Source organism: Leptonychotes weddellii, chromosome 4 (assembly GCF_054177405.1).
Source record: "Leptonychotes weddellii isolate Sample4059 chromosome 4, ASM5417740v2, whole genome shotgun sequence".
Taxonomy (NCBI): Eukaryota; Metazoa; Chordata; class Mammalia; order Carnivora; family Phocidae; genus Leptonychotes; species Leptonychotes weddellii.
In genome coordinates this window covers 162,443,573-162,461,883 of record NC_138372.1, presented here as the reverse complement: position 1 = coordinate 162,461,883, position 18,311 = coordinate 162,443,573, and the positions used below count along the sequence as shown (strand labels likewise).

General features: G+C 37.1%; 1 protein-coding gene and 1 pseudogene across 4 annotated transcripts in view; one reads left to right on the top strand and one right to left on the bottom strand.

Annotated features, from left to right (window-relative positions):
• The window catches only part of EFR3A (EFR3 homolog A), a 109,608-nt gene that overhangs the window by 27,835 nt on the left and 63,462 nt on the right, over positions 1-18,311 (bottom strand). For all 4 annotated transcript variants that reach the window (XM_081816557.1, XM_081816560.1, XM_081816558.1 and 1 more), the window contains 5 exons: positions 12,169-12,336; positions 7,039-7,153; positions 6,045-6,096; positions 3,279-3,451; positions 2,740-2,815 (listed from right to left, as the gene is read on the bottom strand). In XM_081816557.1, the coding sequence (XP_081672683.1) occupies positions 2,740-2,815; positions 3,279-3,451; positions 6,045-6,096; positions 7,039-7,153; positions 12,169-12,336 (584 nt within the window). The remainder of the gene's footprint in view (positions 1-2,739; positions 2,816-3,278; positions 3,452-6,044; positions 6,097-7,038; positions 7,154-12,168; positions 12,337-18,311) is intronic.
• LOC115939147 (large ribosomal subunit protein eL38 pseudogene) lies at positions 7,266-7,569 on the top strand (annotated as a pseudogene).

Here is an 18,311-nt window from a genome sequence, read left to right as displayed (position 1 = left end):
CTAATAATACAGTGTAAGCTGGTGTGATGACTTCACAAAGTGGTCTGGAATTGTCTAATCAACCTGAAGAACCCACTACTTGGCAATGCCTCTCCTAGAGGCCTTAGAGAAATGGGAGTTACATGCGGTACACTACATGTACAAGAAGGTTCACAGCAGCCCTGTCTGCCACAATCCACATGTCCCCAACAGGAGAACAGATAACTTGTGGTATATTCCTGTTATGCAACACCATACAGCTACACATATGAATGAATTTTACCAAAGTAGAGCTGAATGAAAGAAAACATAAAAGGACATGTAACAAGTGGTTCCTTTCACTCAAAATACAAAAACTGACAAAACTACACTGTACTGTTCAGGAATCGACAGATGTACACTTAGGTGGCAACCTGCAAAGAAAACGAAGCAAGGAGTCCACTTTCATAAAAGCACGGGGACTGCTACCCACTGTGGACGACACGGAGCTGTGGACAGGCTGGGCATGTGGGAGGCCTACACTGTTGTTCACTTCAGAGAAATTAAATAATGCCAGTGCATTTTTTATTTCGTAATAATTGGTACCTTTTTTGCTAAGTGATTCCCTGAATTGCTGAAACCATTAACAAGAGCTCTTTCATCTGGTGACAGTCTGCCAGGATTATAGCTTTAGGAGAGGAGCCCTGCCTGGTGAGACACTAGATACTGAGTGGCAGTGGCTTTTCCTTGTGTCTGCAAGTACAGCTTCATTAGGAAAGAAGCTGTGAAGGAGCACCTCCCAGGGTAAACTGTGAGGGCCTCCTGCCCCAGGACAGTCTTTCAAACATCGACCCAATGTCTACGACGTCCCTAAAACATTCAGGTGGAGCAGTTTTAGGCTGGGTAGTAATATCCAAAGGGCAGTCCATCATCCCCTGACTACAGAATGCCAACTTTTTTTTCTTTAGGTCTTTGTTGAAATTTCCATAAGGTGCCAGATAAAGCTGCCTAAGAAAACCGAACAGCATTTTGACTGATAGGATAAATTGGAAGGTAAATGAAAAAGGGTGTCCAATTGTAAAAATAAAATTTGATTTACAAAAAAAGTGAACAGATTGAACCAAAAGAAAAATATACTAAAAAGAAGTGGTTTATACTAACAGTAACAAATGCTTAGCCAGTTATTTTAAATTATAAAATCGAAGGATAACTAATTCGGAGAACAACTTTAAGAATTCAAAATTTAGGGCACCTGGGTGGCTCAGTTGGTTAAGCGACTGCCTTCGGCTCAGGTCATGATCCTGGAGTCCCGGGATCGAGTCCCGCATCGGGCTCCCTGCTCAGCGGGGGGTCTGCTTCCCCCTCTGCCCTCTCCCTCTCGTGCTCTCTGTCTCTCATTCTCTCTCTCTCAAATAAATAAAATCTTTAAAAAATAATAAAAAAAAAGAATTCAAAATTTAACATGGAATAATAGTCCAATCTTTTGGTTCAACTGGACCCTTTCAAAATTAGTTGGCTAGCGAAATTAAGGAAAGAGAAGGATTATTTCTATCACTGTCATACCAGATAAAATAAAATGAATCCAGTCCCCAAATTCAGGATTTCTTACTATCATTATATGAAGTCAAAACCTGAAAGTTATCAGTGAGTTTTCAAAATTCATTCTATTAATCATGATTAAAAGTTCTTCCCTTATGAGAAACGGTTTCTTTCATTAACTGGATAATATAAGGAAATACTGAAAAAAGCAAAAGTTGGAAAGAGCTAATGCCTTTGCCCTACTTATTAACCACTTTTTTCATACACAATAGAGCCAAACTTAAAGAATTACTCTATTCACATTAATTTAGTAACTGTTATTTTAGAAATCATTTTTCAAATGAAGTTTTTAAACTGTGGGGACATTGACTTGAAACACAGCAATCAACAGTAATACAGACAGCAAAATAAAAGATGGTGACAGGGACAAAGCACGCTGTAGTAATGAGCCAAAGAAGCACATGGATTACAGATCTCTGCACCTGTCTTCCTACGGGCTCTCTGTCTGTTGTTCCCTGCACCTCTACACACCAAGGCTCACTTATCCACCAAGACTGGGATATCTCGAGGCCAGATGGCATGTGTGTCGTGGATACTACTCTATCTCTCAGTGTTGAGCTCAGAAGCTGGCAAATACTAAGTGCTCAAGCTTTGGATAAAGAATACACAGAAAGATTATTCAATATGCTACATAAATTTAGGTGTCACGATTTTCTAAATTCAGCCACTTGCCAACAGACGTACAAAATTCAACCGATCATAATGAAAATCTGGTTACATATTACGTTTAAGGGCAGAGATCCTGCCTACCTCATCCTTATATCCCAAATAATGACAGAACAATGCCAAATACAAAGTAAAAACATAAAACCCTCATTATATTTATTTATTCAATGGTGATAAGTATTTTCAAAAACCTGAAGCCATTAAAACATTAAAGTGGAATAAGTGTGTGTGCCTGGGGTGGAGAGGAGTGTAGGACAGAAATTACAGGGAGACACTTTTACTCAAATGCAGAATTCAGAACTACTGCAGCATCCACCAATGCTTAAACACAGGCTGGAAGAGACACCATCAAGAAGGTTGCGGTAATGTGGGAAGGCTAAAGATGGCGACTTGAGATTTCCAACTCCACAAAATTCAATGGCTTCCTTTTAAAGTCAGAGGATCAATATAAAACTACCTAACAATTCGAACAGCTATAACTTATATCATGCATTATTTTTAAGAAAACAATCTTACCTTTTTCATGAAACTGGTGTCTTGTCTACAAATTTTTTCTCTTTTTATCTTTAAGTCAGCTACATCTGGTATTATTCTAGAGACAACATATAATTCTTAATGAATAGCACATTTAATCATAATATCATGTCTTCTTAGGCAAATCATAGTTATACTTAGGAGTTTGAACTATTTAACACATTTCAGTGAACATTTGAAATAAGCCTATACGCAATGACACTACTGAATTACCAAGCTCAATTAAGGGGAATTCATAAATTCATCTTGACTCCTGTCATTCCTAAGTTTAAAGCAAAACCAAAATAAAATTCACGTTACTAGTAACTACTAGTAGATGAGATCTCCGAAAGTACATTAAATGACCTTCAAATATTTGCTACCTTAAATATAATAATTAAATTGTCTAATACCAATTAAATAAAACTTTGAATTAATAAAACTTAAAAATCTTAGATTAAAAAAAAATCACAATACTTGACTACATTAATGTGGGAACTTAAAAACATTATCACTAAGCCTATTTCAAAATGGCCCAATACCTGATCCCTCGAAGTTTTGCCCTATTGTCATGGCGATCCATGAGATTATGCATTACTTCCAAGACTAACTGTCTCAGTTCATAGTCTTCCATGAGGGATGGTGATAACAAAGGATCCAGAAAAGATCCAGGCAGTGCAGTAACAATTGTCTTTGCTTTGTATCCAGAGGTTACCTGATTATAGGGAGGAAAAACAAAGAAACAAAAAAACCTGTCATGAGTCCTTCTTTGGTAAAATTCTCAAACCGTTTTATAAAAACCATAAGCTTAGGGAAACAGCAAGTATGAACATAAGCCTGAATGAAAAACAAAAAGGAAATTTATAAGGTAATGAGGATTTTGTGGCACCTGGGTGATGCTGCCGGGTTAAGTGTCCGACTCTTGGTTTCCTCTCAGGTCATGATCTCAGGGTCATGAGATCGAGCCCCATGTGAGGCTCTGTGCTCAGTGTGGAATCTGCTTAAGATTCTCCCTCCCTGGGGCGCCTGGGTGGCTCAGTCGTTAAGCGTCTGCCTTCGGCTCAGGTCATGATCCCAGGGTCCTGGGATCGAGCCCCGCATCGGGCTCCCTGCTCGGCGGGAAGCCTGCTTCTCCCTCTCCCACTCCCCCTGCTTGTGTTCCCTCTCTCGCTGTCTCTCTCTGTCAAATAAATAAATAAAATCTTAAAAAAAAAAAAAAAAAAAGATTCTCCCTCCCTGTCCTTCTCCTTCTGCCCCTCCCCACAGTGCTCTCCCTTTAAAATAAATCTTTTAAAAAATGTAGTAACAATTTTAATGAATTTTCAAAAAATCATAATAAAGAGAATAAAATTAATAAAAGCACATCTTTACTATGTGCCAGGCACAAGTCTAAGTACTGTATGAATATTAACTTCCTCTTCACCACATCTTTATGAGGCGGGCATCAGTGTGCATCCCCATTTTGTAACAGAAAAGAGGCTCAGAGAGATCAAGAATCTGGGGGATAGGTAGTCAGTACTAAATGGACACAAGGTATTAGGTAGCAAATAGTACAGTACAGGTAAGACCTGAAAATTTTAAAAATTGTCAAATTATTCTTTTATTTTAAAGTAAGCAGTTTAGGTTAACAGGGATACATTTTTATTTTGGAAAGCTATACTTTATTCATTACTTGATCTGACATTTCTGAATGTATCCCTATCCTCTAAATTTAAACGTTTTAAAGAGCATATACTTAAATGCTATTAAGCACTTTAACTATACCACACAGACATGCATTCAGGTGACTCTGGTACAATTAGGATTAGAGACAAGATGATTTATTCAGGGTATTTGTTTAATTAAAAGGCTTAGAAACAAAAGAAATTTCATGTGGGGAGTCTCTATTTATAGTCAGGATTACAAGCGAATATGGGTATTTACATTTGGGCACTTATTACAGCATGGAGGTGATTTTATAAGTGAACAAGGAAATTGGTTAGGACCATTGCCACCCGCCTAGAAGAGTTAAAAATATACCCAAGTCTCACACCACATGCAAAAATAAACTTCAAATATCTAGCTATGGAAAGCCAAATTCTAAATACTTTTGTAAAAAAATATAAGCAAAATGTACTCATAAGAGTAGGCAAAAGTTCTTAAAACAAGACACAAAATACATATGAAAGGATTGATAAATCTGGCTATATTAGATTTAAAACTTCAGTATAGCAAGTACCATAACCAGAATTAAGAATGAAACACAAAATCCTAGGTATGAAATATTTATTAAAAAAAAAAAGGGGGGGTGGCGCCTGGGTGGCTCGGTCATTTAGCGTCTGCCTTCAGCTCAGGTCATGATCCCAGGGTCCTGGGATCGAGCCCTGCATCGGGCTCCCTGCTCCTCGGGAGGCCTGCTTCTCCCTCTGCCTGCTGCTCCCCCTGCTTGTGCTCTCTCTCTCTCTGTGTCAAATAAATAAATAAAATCTTTAAAAAAAAAAAAAGGGGGGGGTTGCCTAGGTGGCTCAGCTGGTTAAGCATCTGCCTTCAGCTCAGGTCATGGTCTTGGGGTCCTGGGGTTGGGCCCCGCATTGGGCTCCCCACTCATCAGGGAGCCTGCTTCTCCCTCTGCCCTCCACCTCCCCCCCATGCTCTGCTTGCTCACTCTCTGTCATGCTCTCCCTCCCTCTCTCTCTCTCAAATAAAATCTTTTTTAAGGGATCATGTACAATCAAGATTTCCTAAAACAAATTTTAAAGTTTTTTAAAGATGCAGAAAGGACACACATTCCAAATAATCAGCTCCTACTTTATTCTTGGCATTATACTAGATATAGTTAAATCAAAGATGAATATAATTACTATAAAATAACCAGAGGATTTCACATTTTAGGTACGCTTTTCCCTTTTGTCTATTTATAGCTGAATTATTTTCCAAATGTGAAGTCATTATTTGGTCAGTGTATGAAGGAAATAGATGATTTGTAGAAAGAACATGGTTTCACATCCAAGTTCTAGTCTTCAGCTTATTGACCTTGGTGAACCTCTTCCACTCCTTCCACTCCAAGTCTCTGAGCCCAGGCATCTTTGTGTATTAAACACAATACTTTCTATCCTCTGTATATGTCATCTTATGAAGATCAAATAAGATGACAGAAGTGAGAAATAAACAGTAAAAGAATAAAATAAAATATTTAAGTATATAAGCCATAGGAAAAAACTAACCATAAATAGTTTCTTACAATGTAAGAAAAAACAGATAATGTGAAGCTATTCTTTCAACCTCTTCAATAATGTAAGTGTATTCTTCACTTATCTTAAATGGCTTACCATAAGTAAAGATCTCAGCAACATTATCTGAATCCGCCTGGTTCCCAAATCCCTAAGATATACAAAATACTGGCATTATCTTATTAACAGAGTAATTAACATTAACATTATTTCATTTACTTATATTACTACTTGATTTTAAAACTCTATTCATTTTGATTAAATAGACTGTTTCCATACTAGCTGAAGTCATGGCTCACTTTATATTCATCAATTTCATATCAATTAAAAAGTTGTATGTAAAAAAACAAAAATTCGAACAAAAAAATTAAAAAGCTATTGGCTTTTTAATTCAATCATATGCACACACAGTGAAACAACCCCAATTTAAAGACACTGTAAGAATATATTTACCATGAACATAACTGACAAACATAGTATCTATTTAACATTTATCAATAAGCAGATACGAACAGACAATTAAAAAACAAGCTAGCAAATGGAAAAGGGTTATTTAATTAGTGTCAAAGAAATATAAATCAAGTAAGACTATCATTTCTTTATGAAATTAAAAACACACAAAAATATTTCCAAACTAAAGCTTTAGCATGTTGTAAAATCAAATCAAACTATAAAATGAGGGAGCCAAAGCATAATCTTTAAAATCACTCTCAGTTCTAGCATTCTAGGAATAAGTCAACATTCTGGCAAAACTGACATTCATTTTTAAATTTTTATAGGAAACTTGAAGATTTACCCTACATTATGTGTGTATATAGACAATGTCCAGGCTAAGTAAACCTTCAACCTAGTCAATATAAGACATAGAAAATTTGAGAATTTATAATTATACTGAAAACTGATTCTAAATCAGGAAATGTTGATAGAATTGCTTAGCAATGTAGTGCCAAAAAAACAATGATTTCCATAGGATTTTTATTACCAATGATTAAAAAAAATAAAACATACTATATATAACCTTAAGATGAAATTTAACCCAAGATTACAATTAAAATTTACAGTTGGAGAACACAGGAAAACTACATATGCATACCCTAGTTGACTGATATCCAACGTATGGGTGGATGTTCCAAAAACAGGTACTCTCCCCATAATGAACATCATGATTTCTGACCTCTGATAATCTGGTAGGTTACTTCCAAAAAATCCTATGAAAATATTAAGATAAAGTTAAGATAAATTTTACAAATTGGAAAGGTTATTTTTCCATAATACTCAATCATAACATATTTTTAACCAAAGCTTTCAATATGTGGTAAAATGATGTCTTTAAGTTATATATGTAACTCTAAAATCCTTTTCTGTCCTCCCTTCTTGCTGCTTACTGTGCCGGCCACGTGTTCCCCTGTGCCCCTCATAGCCACGCCTGGCGGAACTGAAGAAATCAAGGACTTTCTGCTCACCGCCAGGTGAAAGGATGCCATACCCGGTAAGATCCAGAAAAGTAAGGATAACGTGAAGTTTAAAGTTCAATGCAGCAGATACCTTTATATCTCAGTCATCACAGACAGAGAAACTAAAGCAGTCCCTGCCCCCAGGTTTGGCAGTGAAGGAGCTGAAATGAACCTGGCACACTGATTTGAACTGTATTATAATTTAAAAAATTCAAAAAACAAAACTCCAAAGATATTCTAATTTCTTTTATTCAAAGTCATTTACTCATGTATAGTAGAAGACGTACACAATAGACTAATACTTAGATAAAACAATAAATGTCTAAAAATCTTTTGCATATGGTTTATAGTGGCAAACCATCAATTTGAGTTGGACTTTTAGAAAAATGAAAAAAAAAAACCAAAAACACCTCTGGAAGTATTTTTGATGAAACTCTGTTCACATATTGTGAGCCTAAATTCTTGTTCTGGTAAGGAAGTCAGTAATTAGGCCATATTTTGGTAAAGAGGTCAATAATTATGTCACTACTTTGGCTTCAATTGCTGAAATATTGTAGAATGTCATTACAATGAGCCAGCTTTACAGTCTAAGCCATTGGGTTAATTCAATATATATTATTCAACTAGTGCAAAAAACCCCCACAAAACCTTATTTACTTGTCATTTTTCTCATATACTCTTAGTTCTTGTGGATATTTTAAATTTAACTGCTGTAGCCTTTGATGGTTTATTTTCTAGTCTAGAAGACTTAAAACATTTAATTATCACTTACTCAAACTTTATTGTTTCTTTGAAAGATCAGAACAGGTATTGAATCATGCTGGTTTTGTTCATTTCTCAAAATGCAATATAATCATTACAAAAACCTCATTTTTAGTATTTCTTTAAGAATAAATTAGTTTTTCAATTTAACTCTTAAGCTTCTATGATTGGAATTAATAATCTATGCAAACTCAAATTGTTCTACTTATCATCTGATTGGATTTGGGGATGAAAGTCATTTCCCATTATCACACACTTCAGCAATCAAAAATCTCATGATCTTAACATTACGCAATCCAAGTAAAGCATACGATTCTAACACTTCAGAAGCACTATCTATGGGGTTAAGAAACTACTTTGTATTTGGATCCTCAAAATAACCGTATGAGTCTAGATACTATTTCTTATTAACCTCAGTTGCTTCTTGTGGAAATGTGGATTAGAGAGGTTAATAGTTCAAACCAAAAGACTACACAGCTAACAGGCCTGAGGTGAAGGCTATTCATTTCTAAAGCCTACGTTATTATTACCCTCTCCTTCCTCCTTGTAAGGTACTTTCAACTTTGCAAGAACCCAATTAGGTATGTTGCTAATCACCATGCACAACTTGACACTGATTTTCTGTTCCAAGCAAGCCAGTCATTGCCACAAGGGCGTAAGTTTCCAACATAATCAACTGTGAGGAGAGTCCTGAAAGGAATTAATTCTCTATACCCACTGTTTGTACTTGAACCACTGAGGGGAAGTGCTGAGGAGCCCCCCCACCCCTGACTGGAAAGAAGGAAAGAACATTGCAGGGAGCTATGTTCTTGATTACTGTTAAAAAGGAATTTGTACAATAGCCTTGTATTGTCAAGTGCCAAAGGCACGCAGCCCTGCTCCCTAGTCCAACAGCAATATCCACAGGAGCTGGTAACTACCAGAGTACTGAGAATTTCTAAAAGAAAATACTGAGGAAATCAGAAGTGTGATTAAATAAAAATCTTACTGTGCCACACTGCATTTCTTTTCTCTCATGGTTTCATTTTCACATGTTATTTTGAAAGTGTTATGTCACAGAACTATTGCTTGAGCCTATTATATCTATATTTTATAATAAAATACTTAAAAAAATAAATATTCTAGAGTGAAAGAGTAACCATGAATTAATTAGAAATCATGAAAGCAATTTAAATTAATTCTGTGGGGCGCCTGGGTGGCTCAGTCGTTAAGCGTCTGCCTTCGGCTCAGGTCATGATCCCAGGGTCCTGGGATCGAGTCCCACATCGGGCTCCCTGCTCCGCGGGAAGCCTGCTTCTCCCTCTCCCACTCCCCCTGCTTGTGTTCCTGTTCTCGCTGTCTCTCTCTGTCATATAAATAAATAAAATCTTTAAAAAAAAATAAATTAATTAATTCTGCGAAAACAAGAATAGCTGATTTATCTTAAATATCACAAAAAATCAATAAATTATCCAAATAAATTTAAGAGTCACCAAAAGTTAGGTTTACCATACACAGATCTAATTGTTTTAAGGAATATCTAAAATGTCTCTGCTATACTGAGATTCCATGGTAATATTGGACTTCCATTATGTTTTGTCTTTTTACTGGGCACCAAGCAGATCAACCACATGCATCCACAAGGGGAGAGCCGTATGCATCACAAAATCCTAGTATGGGGCCTGCTGTATATACAGCATTCAGCACATATGTAAGTGCTGAATGCTGAAGCATCATGCATATATGTATATCCACAGAACTTTAGAAAGAAAATAAAAAAGAGAAACTTTGTATTACATATTCCAGAGGACTATTATAAATAAGTAGCCTACACACAGGAAAATTACCCAGATAAAAGACATATATTGGGTTTCAAAATAAATTTACGTATGACTCTATTTTTAGCAGAACCTATTAGCAACCATTAGAAATTAGGTACTAAGCCCCAGGGTTACAGCTCTATTTTAAAATATGGTAGCAATCATGTAGTTCCATTAAAACATGATTTGGGATATTCTAAAGTTATCAGGAGGGGAAGGTTAAAGTAGAATAGGAGTTTGCTTACTTTAATTTGTATTTAATTTGTATTTTACTTTAATACAGTCACATCACTTTATTTCCACCCCCCCTAAAATTCTCATGGCTTTTTTTTTTAAAGGAAGTTCTTTACCCTTTTACTGTACTTTAACCATGTTTTTAAGAAAAAAACATATGAAATTAAAGCCCAAGGTAGCAGTCCCCACAACTTGGTTTCTAATGCCATTCCCCAGTAAAAGAAACCACAGCACTTTGAGAAATGACAGATTCCATGGCTGGGACAGGAAATACCAAATGAGCCTGAAACAACTTAAACCAGTAAGGCTGCGCTGAAAAGAAATAGGAGGATGTTACAAAGACATAGAAGATGGGAGTTCCCACTGGCCAAATCTGGGACAATTTCAGCACCAAAATATAATAATAAATACAGAATGAATGATGAAGCATGAAAATATAAATCTATAAGCTCATACCAATAATAAAGATATAAATACCTGCATTCCTACATACATACACAGGGAAGAAAAAGGGACTCCTGCTCACCGCAGAACACAGAGTGCCACCTGACAGCTGCGGAGGGAGTGCCAAGTTCGAAAACCATCCATTTGCAACATTATGGTAAAGACAGGTTCAGGTGAGAATTATGAATGGTTACTAAATTCAGGGGGAGGTTTGGGTGAAGAGCAGAACATCCTCATGGTCTAAAAGCATATCCTCAGAGACTGTTTACTGTTTGCAAGGATAAAAACTGAAACCGTACAACAGAGAAACAGAACACTTTGAGCAAAACTCCCATCACCAATGAGAAGCAAAAGTTCACCGTGTACCTCTTGGTATGCAATACTCTGAGAAGAACTTTATCACTTATGTAGTATCCAGCCAGGAATGAGCAACCAGACAAACCCAAAGGAGAAAATTTTTTAGAAGGGGGTGGTATGCTCTTAAAAACTCCCATATCAGAACTGAAATGTTCCATGGGGCACCTGGGTGGCTCAGTTGGTTAAGCGACTGCCTTCAGCTCAGGTCATGATCCTGGAGTCCCGGGATCGAGTCCCACATCAGGCTCCCCGCTCAGCAGGGAGTCTGCTTCTCCCTCTGACCCTCCTCCCTCTCATGCTGTCTCTCATTCTCTCTCTCACAAATTAAAAAAAAAAAAAAAAAAAAGAACTGAAATGTTCCAGACTAAAGGAACTCAAGAAATATTACAACTAAATGCAATTTATGATCCTAGACTGAATCCTGGATGTAAGGAAAAACATGCTCTAAAGGACATGATTAGGGGTGCCTGGGTGGCTCAGTCGTTAAGTGTCTGCCTTCAGCTCAGGTCATGATCCCAGGGTTCTGGGATCGAGCCCCACATTGGGCTCCCTGCTCAGCGGGAAGCCTGCTTCTCCCTCTCCCACTCCCCTTGCTTGTGTTCCTGCTCTCGCTCTCTGTCAAATAAATAAATAAATAAAATCTTAAAAAGAAAATAAAGGACATGATTAGGTCAAATGACAAAACTGAAATATGGAAGTCTGATTAACGTATATGCCAATGTTAAATTCACTGATGTTGATAACTGTATTCTGGTTATATAAGAATCTTATTCTTTGGAAAAAGTCTCTGTGGTAAAGGACCATGATGCATATGCACTTAATCTCTAGTGGTTTAGGGAAAAAACGAGGATACATGTATATACTTATATATGCACATATATGTACACACACACATACATACATGTACACACAGAGAAATGGAGAGAGGGAGGAGAAGAGGAGACAACATAAATGATAAAATAAATGGCATAAAATATTAATAGATGAATCTGGGTGAAGAGTATACAGTGTTCTTTGTCCTATTCTTATGTGTGTTTCAGAATATCAAGTTTTTTAAAAGTCTAAGCTATCATTCACCTTTGACTAATGTACTATATGAGACAAGTAACTTTCAGCAAGAGCTTTTTTAATCACTGTTTTACATAATAGTTTGGAAAAGTGAAATGTACTCACCTATTGTTTGGATGATAGCATTCTGCACAATCTTCTCATCATTGTCTTTGGAACTTGAGTTTAAGTTAGTACTGCCTACAGATCCCCCCTGTAAGTCATTTGCTTCAAATTCAACACTGAGACGCAGATGCTTTAGGAGAGTATTAAAGACTTCCAGCACTGTGGGTCCTGTAAACAAACACTAATGTGAGTTTTTCCAATATTATATACTCAAAAACAATTCTCACATTTCTCAGAGATTTTTGGATATTTCCAAAATAGAAAAAAAGTAAATGAGAAATACCTAAATAAAGTCTCCTAGTTACTCCAGCATTTACTGGGCATCTATGAGCAACTGACTGTTTGAACCTCCAGTACAAACCACACAAAATGTGTATATGCATATAAAAAACTTTCCATCTATATAATCTTGTCTCCTCAAAATAACATGTATTAGGACAATATTTAACTTGATTGTTGGGTCAGAACCCACAGAATTAGGATACCATAGCTCACTGTAGTGTCGAAAATTTATTTTGCATCTTTTGAAGATGAAGAAGGGATAATTTGCCTCTGTTATGAGAAAGAAACTAGCCGATTTATCAGATTCAGATAAATGAGATTTGCTTTCTGCTTTTAGTTCTATAAATACTGTGCACATGTTTGTCACTGCATCTATCACACTATAGTTTAATCAGTGTTTTTTATTTCTGCCTCCAACTCTTAGTTGCAATCTTCTCCAGGACAGGCAGCCATGGTCAAATACTTCTTCGAATGTACAGAGCTTAGTACATAGTACTTCATACATAACAGACGTAAGTGTTAATTCAACATAGTATCTGTTTTGTTTAATATTTCAAATTAAGTAACTTTTCAGGGGCAACTGGGTGGCTCAGTCATGATCCCGGGGTCCTGGGATCGAGCCCCGCATCAGGCACCCTGCTCAGCGAGAAGCCTGCTTCTCCCTCTCCCACTCCCCCTGCTTGTGTTCCCTCCCTCCCTGTCTGTCAAATAAAATAAAACCTTAAAAAAAAAATTAAGTAACTTTTCAGTTAAACAAATGCTTCCATCTCTTTGAGATAAATTATCAGTAATAAAAAGTCCATATCCAAAATGCCCACTCCTATTTGACACTGAATGAGCAATAGAGTATTTCAGTAGCTAATGTATTTCCATTTTGATTTTGAAGCAAAGAAACCATAACCAGATTTTTCTCCTAAATTTACTAATTCTATCATGGCCCCTTCCATTCTTCTAATGACATGCAGGTGAAAAATTGACCTCTATCTGTCCCTTCTCTTTGTTAGCCATAGAGTCAGTCAGTGATCTAATCTAACCCTGTTTACTTCCCATTCCTGTGCTGCCATCCAAGGTCAAATTCTTTCCCTTGTGCCTACAATGCTGGCAAGCACCTGTTATTTCTGAAGTGGCCTACGTTTTAAAGCCAGATGAATTACTTATCCTACAGCACATCTTTGATAAAGATTACATTAAACCTCTAAGGACTAGCAATCAACTGTAGAATTACATCCCTGATTTGGCTGCAACTTTAACTTTAAAGCAATTTCTCGGACTTCCTCCACACTACCACACATTCTAGCCAAATGGGCTACTTAATATTTTGCTCTTACCAAACCATTTTCCATCCCTGGTTTTCTGAAGAAATGTGAACAAACCTGCCTTGAATTACAGCATTAGGTAAAGTTGTCTAACTTCAAGTAAACCATACGTTTCTTCTATCTATATCATCCCAAATGTCTAGCACATAATTGGTATTCAAAATTCTTTTTCATATTATTTTTTAAATTTAAATCAATTAACACATAGTGTATTATTAGTTTCAGTGATTCATCAGTTGTACATAATACCCAGTGTTCATTATGTCATGGGCCTCCTTCATGCCCATCACCTAATTACCCTATCCTCCCACCCGCCTCCCCTCTCCCCTCAGTTTGTTTCCTATGATTGAGAGTCTCTTATGGTTTGTCTCCATCTCTGATTTCATCTGTTTTATTGTCCCTCCCTTCCCCTATGCTCCTGTTTTGTTTCTTAAATTCCACAAGTGAAATCGTAATTGTCTTTCTCTGATTGAGAAATACTCTCTAGTTCCACCCATGTCCTAACAAATGGCAAGATTTTGTTTTTTTGATGGCTGAGTAATATTCCTGTGTGTGTGTGTGAGTGTGTGTGTGCGTGTGTGTGTGTATGTATATATACATATACCATCTCTTCTATAGCCATTCATTTGTCGATGGACATCTGGGCTTTTTCCATAGTTTGGCTACTGTGGACACTGCTGCTATAAACATTGGGGTGCAGGTGCCCCTTCAGATTACTGCATTTGTATCTTTGGGGTAAATACCTCGTAGTACAATTACTGGGTCATGGGGTAGCTCTATTTTTAACTTTTTGAGGAACCTCCGTACTGTTTTCCAGAGTGGCTGCACCAGCTTGCATTCCCACTAGCAGTTTAAGATGGTTCCCTTGCAGGGTGCATTCTCACCAACATCCTCGCTGTTTCCTGAGTTGTTAATTTTAGCCATTCTGACTGGTTAATTTCCCTGATGCCCAGTGACGTTGAACATTATTTCATGTGTCTATTGGCCATTTATATGTATGTCTTCTTTGGAGAAATGGCTGTTCTTGTCTTCTGCCCATTTCTTGATTGGATTATTTGTTCTTTGGGTGTTGAGTGTGATAAGGTCTTTATAGATTTTGGATACTAGCCCTTTATCTGATGTGTCATTTGCAAATATCTTTTCCCATTCTGTAGGTTGTCTTTAGGTTTTGTTGACTGTTTCCTTTGCTGTGCAAAAGCTTTTTATCTTGATGAAGTCCCAATAGTTCATTTTTGCCTTTGTTTGCCTTGCCTTTGGTGATATGTCTAGCAAGAAGTTGCTGCGGCTAAGGTCACAGAGGTGCTGCCTGTGTTCTCCTGTAGAATTCTGATGGATTCCTGTCTCACATTTAGGTCTTTCATCCATTTTGAGTCTATTCTTGTGTATGGTGGAAGGAAATGGTCCAGTTTCATTCTTCTGCATGTGGCTATCCAATTTTCCCAACACCATTTGTTGAAGAGACTGTCTTTTTCCCGTTGGACATTCTTTCCTGCTTTGTCAAAGATGAGTTGACCATAGAGTTGAGGGTCCATTTCTGGGCTCTCTATTCTGTTCCATTGATCTATGTGTCTGTTTTTGTGCCAGTACCATATTGTCTTGATGATGACAGCTTTGTAATAGAGCTGGAAGTCCGGAATTGTGATGCCGCCAGCTTTGCTTTTCTTTTTCAACATTCCTCTGGCTATTCGGGGTCTTTTCTGGTTCCATACAAATTTTAGGATTATTTGTTCCAGCTCTATTAAAAAAAAAAAAAACTGATGGTATTTTGATAGGGATTGCATTGAATGTATAGATTCCTCTAGGAAGCACAGACATTTTAACAATATTTGTTCTTCCAAACCATGGAATGTTTTTCCATTTCTTTGTGTCTTCCTCAATTTCTTTCGTGAGTGTTCTACAGGTTTCTGAGTCAAGATCTTTTGCCTCTTTGGTTAGGTTTATTCCTAGGTATCTCATGGTTTTTGGTGCAATTGTAAATGGGATCGATTCCTTAATTTCTCTTTCTTGTGGCTTATTGTTAGTATATAGAAATGCAATTGATTTCTGTGCACTGATGTTATATCCTACCACTCTGATACATTCCTGCATGAGTTCTAGCACTTTTGGGGTGGAGTCTTTTCGGTTTTCCATATAGAGTCTCATGTCATCTAAGAATGAGAGTTTGACTCCTTTGCTGATTAGGATACATTTCATTTCTTTTTGTTGTCTGATTGCTGAAGCTAGGACTTCTAGTACTGCGTTAAACAACAGCGCTGAGAGTGGACGTTCCTGTTGTGTTCCTGATCACAGGGAAAAAGCTGTTTTTCCCCACCGACAATGTTATTTGCATGGACTTTTCATATATGGTTTTTATGATATTGAGGTATGTCCCACCATCCCTCTGTGGAGAGTTTTAATCAAGAAAGGATGCTGTACTTTGTCAAATGCTTTTTCTACATCTATTGAGAGAATCACATGGTTCTTGTCCTTCCTTTTATTAATGTGGTGTATCACATTGATTGATTTGTGGATGCTGAACCACACTTGCAGCCCAGGAATAAATCCCACTTGGTCATGGCGAATAATCCTTTTTGTGTACTGCTGGATCCTATCGGCTAGTCTCTTGGTGAGAACTTTGGCATCCATGTTCATCAGGGATATTAGTCTGTAATTCTCCTTTCTGGTGGGGTCTTTGTCTAGTTTTGGGATCAAGGTAATGCTAGCCTCACAGAAAGAGTTTGGAAGTTTTCCTTCCATTTCTATTTATTGTAACAACTTCAGAAAAATAGGTATTAATTCTTTTTTAAATGGTTGGTAGGATTCCCTGGGAAGCCATCCAGCCCTGGACTCTTGTTTGTTGGGAGATTTTTGATTACTGCTTCTATTCTTGCCGGTATGGGTCTATTCAGGTTTTCTATTTCTTCCTGTTTCAGTTTTGGTAGTTTGTATGTTTCTAGGAATGCATCCATTTCTTCCAGATTGCCTAATTTGTTGGCATAAAGTTGGCTCATAATATATTCTTATTTAAGTTTGTATTTCTTCAGTGTTGGTTGTGATCTCTCCTTTTTCATTCATAATTTTATTTATTTGGGGCCTTTCTCTTTTCTTTTGGTAAGTCTGGCCAGGGCTTTATTGATCTTATTAATTCTTTCAAAGAACCAGCTCCAAGTTTCATTGATCTGTTCTATTGTTCTTCTGGCTTCTATTTCATTGATTTCTGCTCTAATCTTTATTCTCTTTTCCTGCTGGGTTTTGGCTTGATTTGCTGTTCTTTCTCCAGCTCCTTTAGGTTTAAGGTTAGGCTGTATATTTGAGACCTTTCTTGTTTCTTGAGAAAGGCTTGTACTGCTATACACTTAGGACTGCCTTTGCTACATGCCAAAGGTTTTGAACAGTTGTGTTTTCATTTTCATTTATTTCCTTGAATTTTTTAAATTCTTCTTTAATTTTCTGGTTGACCCATCCATTCTTTAGTAAGATGCTCTTTAACCTCCATTTATTTGTGTTCCTTCCAAATTTCCCCTTGTGATTGAGTTCAAGCTTCAAAGCACTGTGGCCTGAAAATATGCAGGGAATGATCCCTATCTTTTGGTACCGGTTGAGACCTGATTTGTGACCCAGTATGTGATCTATTCTGGAGAATATTCTATGCACACTGGAGAAGAATGTAAATATTCTGTTGCTTTAGGATGGAATGCTCTAAATACATCTGTGAAGTCCATCTGGTCCAGTGTGTCATTCAGAGCCCTTATTTCCTTGTTGATCTTCTGCTTAATGATCTGTCCATTGCAGTGAGTGGGGTGGTAAAGTCCCCTACTATTACTGTATTATTATCAATGTGTTTCTTTAATTTTGTTATTAATTGGTTTATACAGTTGGCTGCTCCCATGTTAGGGGCATAAATATTTACAATTGTTAGATCTTCTTGCTGGACAGGCCCTTTAATTATGATATAGTATCCTTCCTCATCTCTTATTACAGTCTTTGGTTTAAAATCCAATTTGTCTGATATAAGAATTGCTATCCCAGCTTTCTTTTGATGTCCATCAGCATGATAAATGGTTTTCCACCCCGTCACTTTCAGTCTGGAGGTGTCTTTGGGTCTAAAATGAGTCTCTTGTAGACAGCATATGGATGGGTCTTGCTTTTTTATCCAATCTGATACCCCATGTCTTTGACTGGGGCATTTAACCCATTTATATTCAGAGTAACTATTGAAAAATATGAATTTAGTGCCATTGTATTACCTGTAAATCACTGTTTCTGTATACTGTCTCTGTTCCTTTCTGGTCTATGTTGCTTTGGGGCTCTGTCTTCGCTTAAAGGATCCCCTTTAATATTTCTTGCAGGGCTGGTTTAGTGATCACAAATTCTTTTAGTTTCTGTTTGTCCTGGAAGCTCTTTATCTCCTCTTCTATTCTGAATAACAACCTTGTGAGATAAAGTATTCTTGGCTGCAAATTTTTCTCATTTAGCACCTTGAATATATCTTGTTGGACCTTTCTGGACTGTCAGGTCTCTGTGGATAGGTTTGCTGCCAACCTTATGTTTCTACTCTTGTAGGTT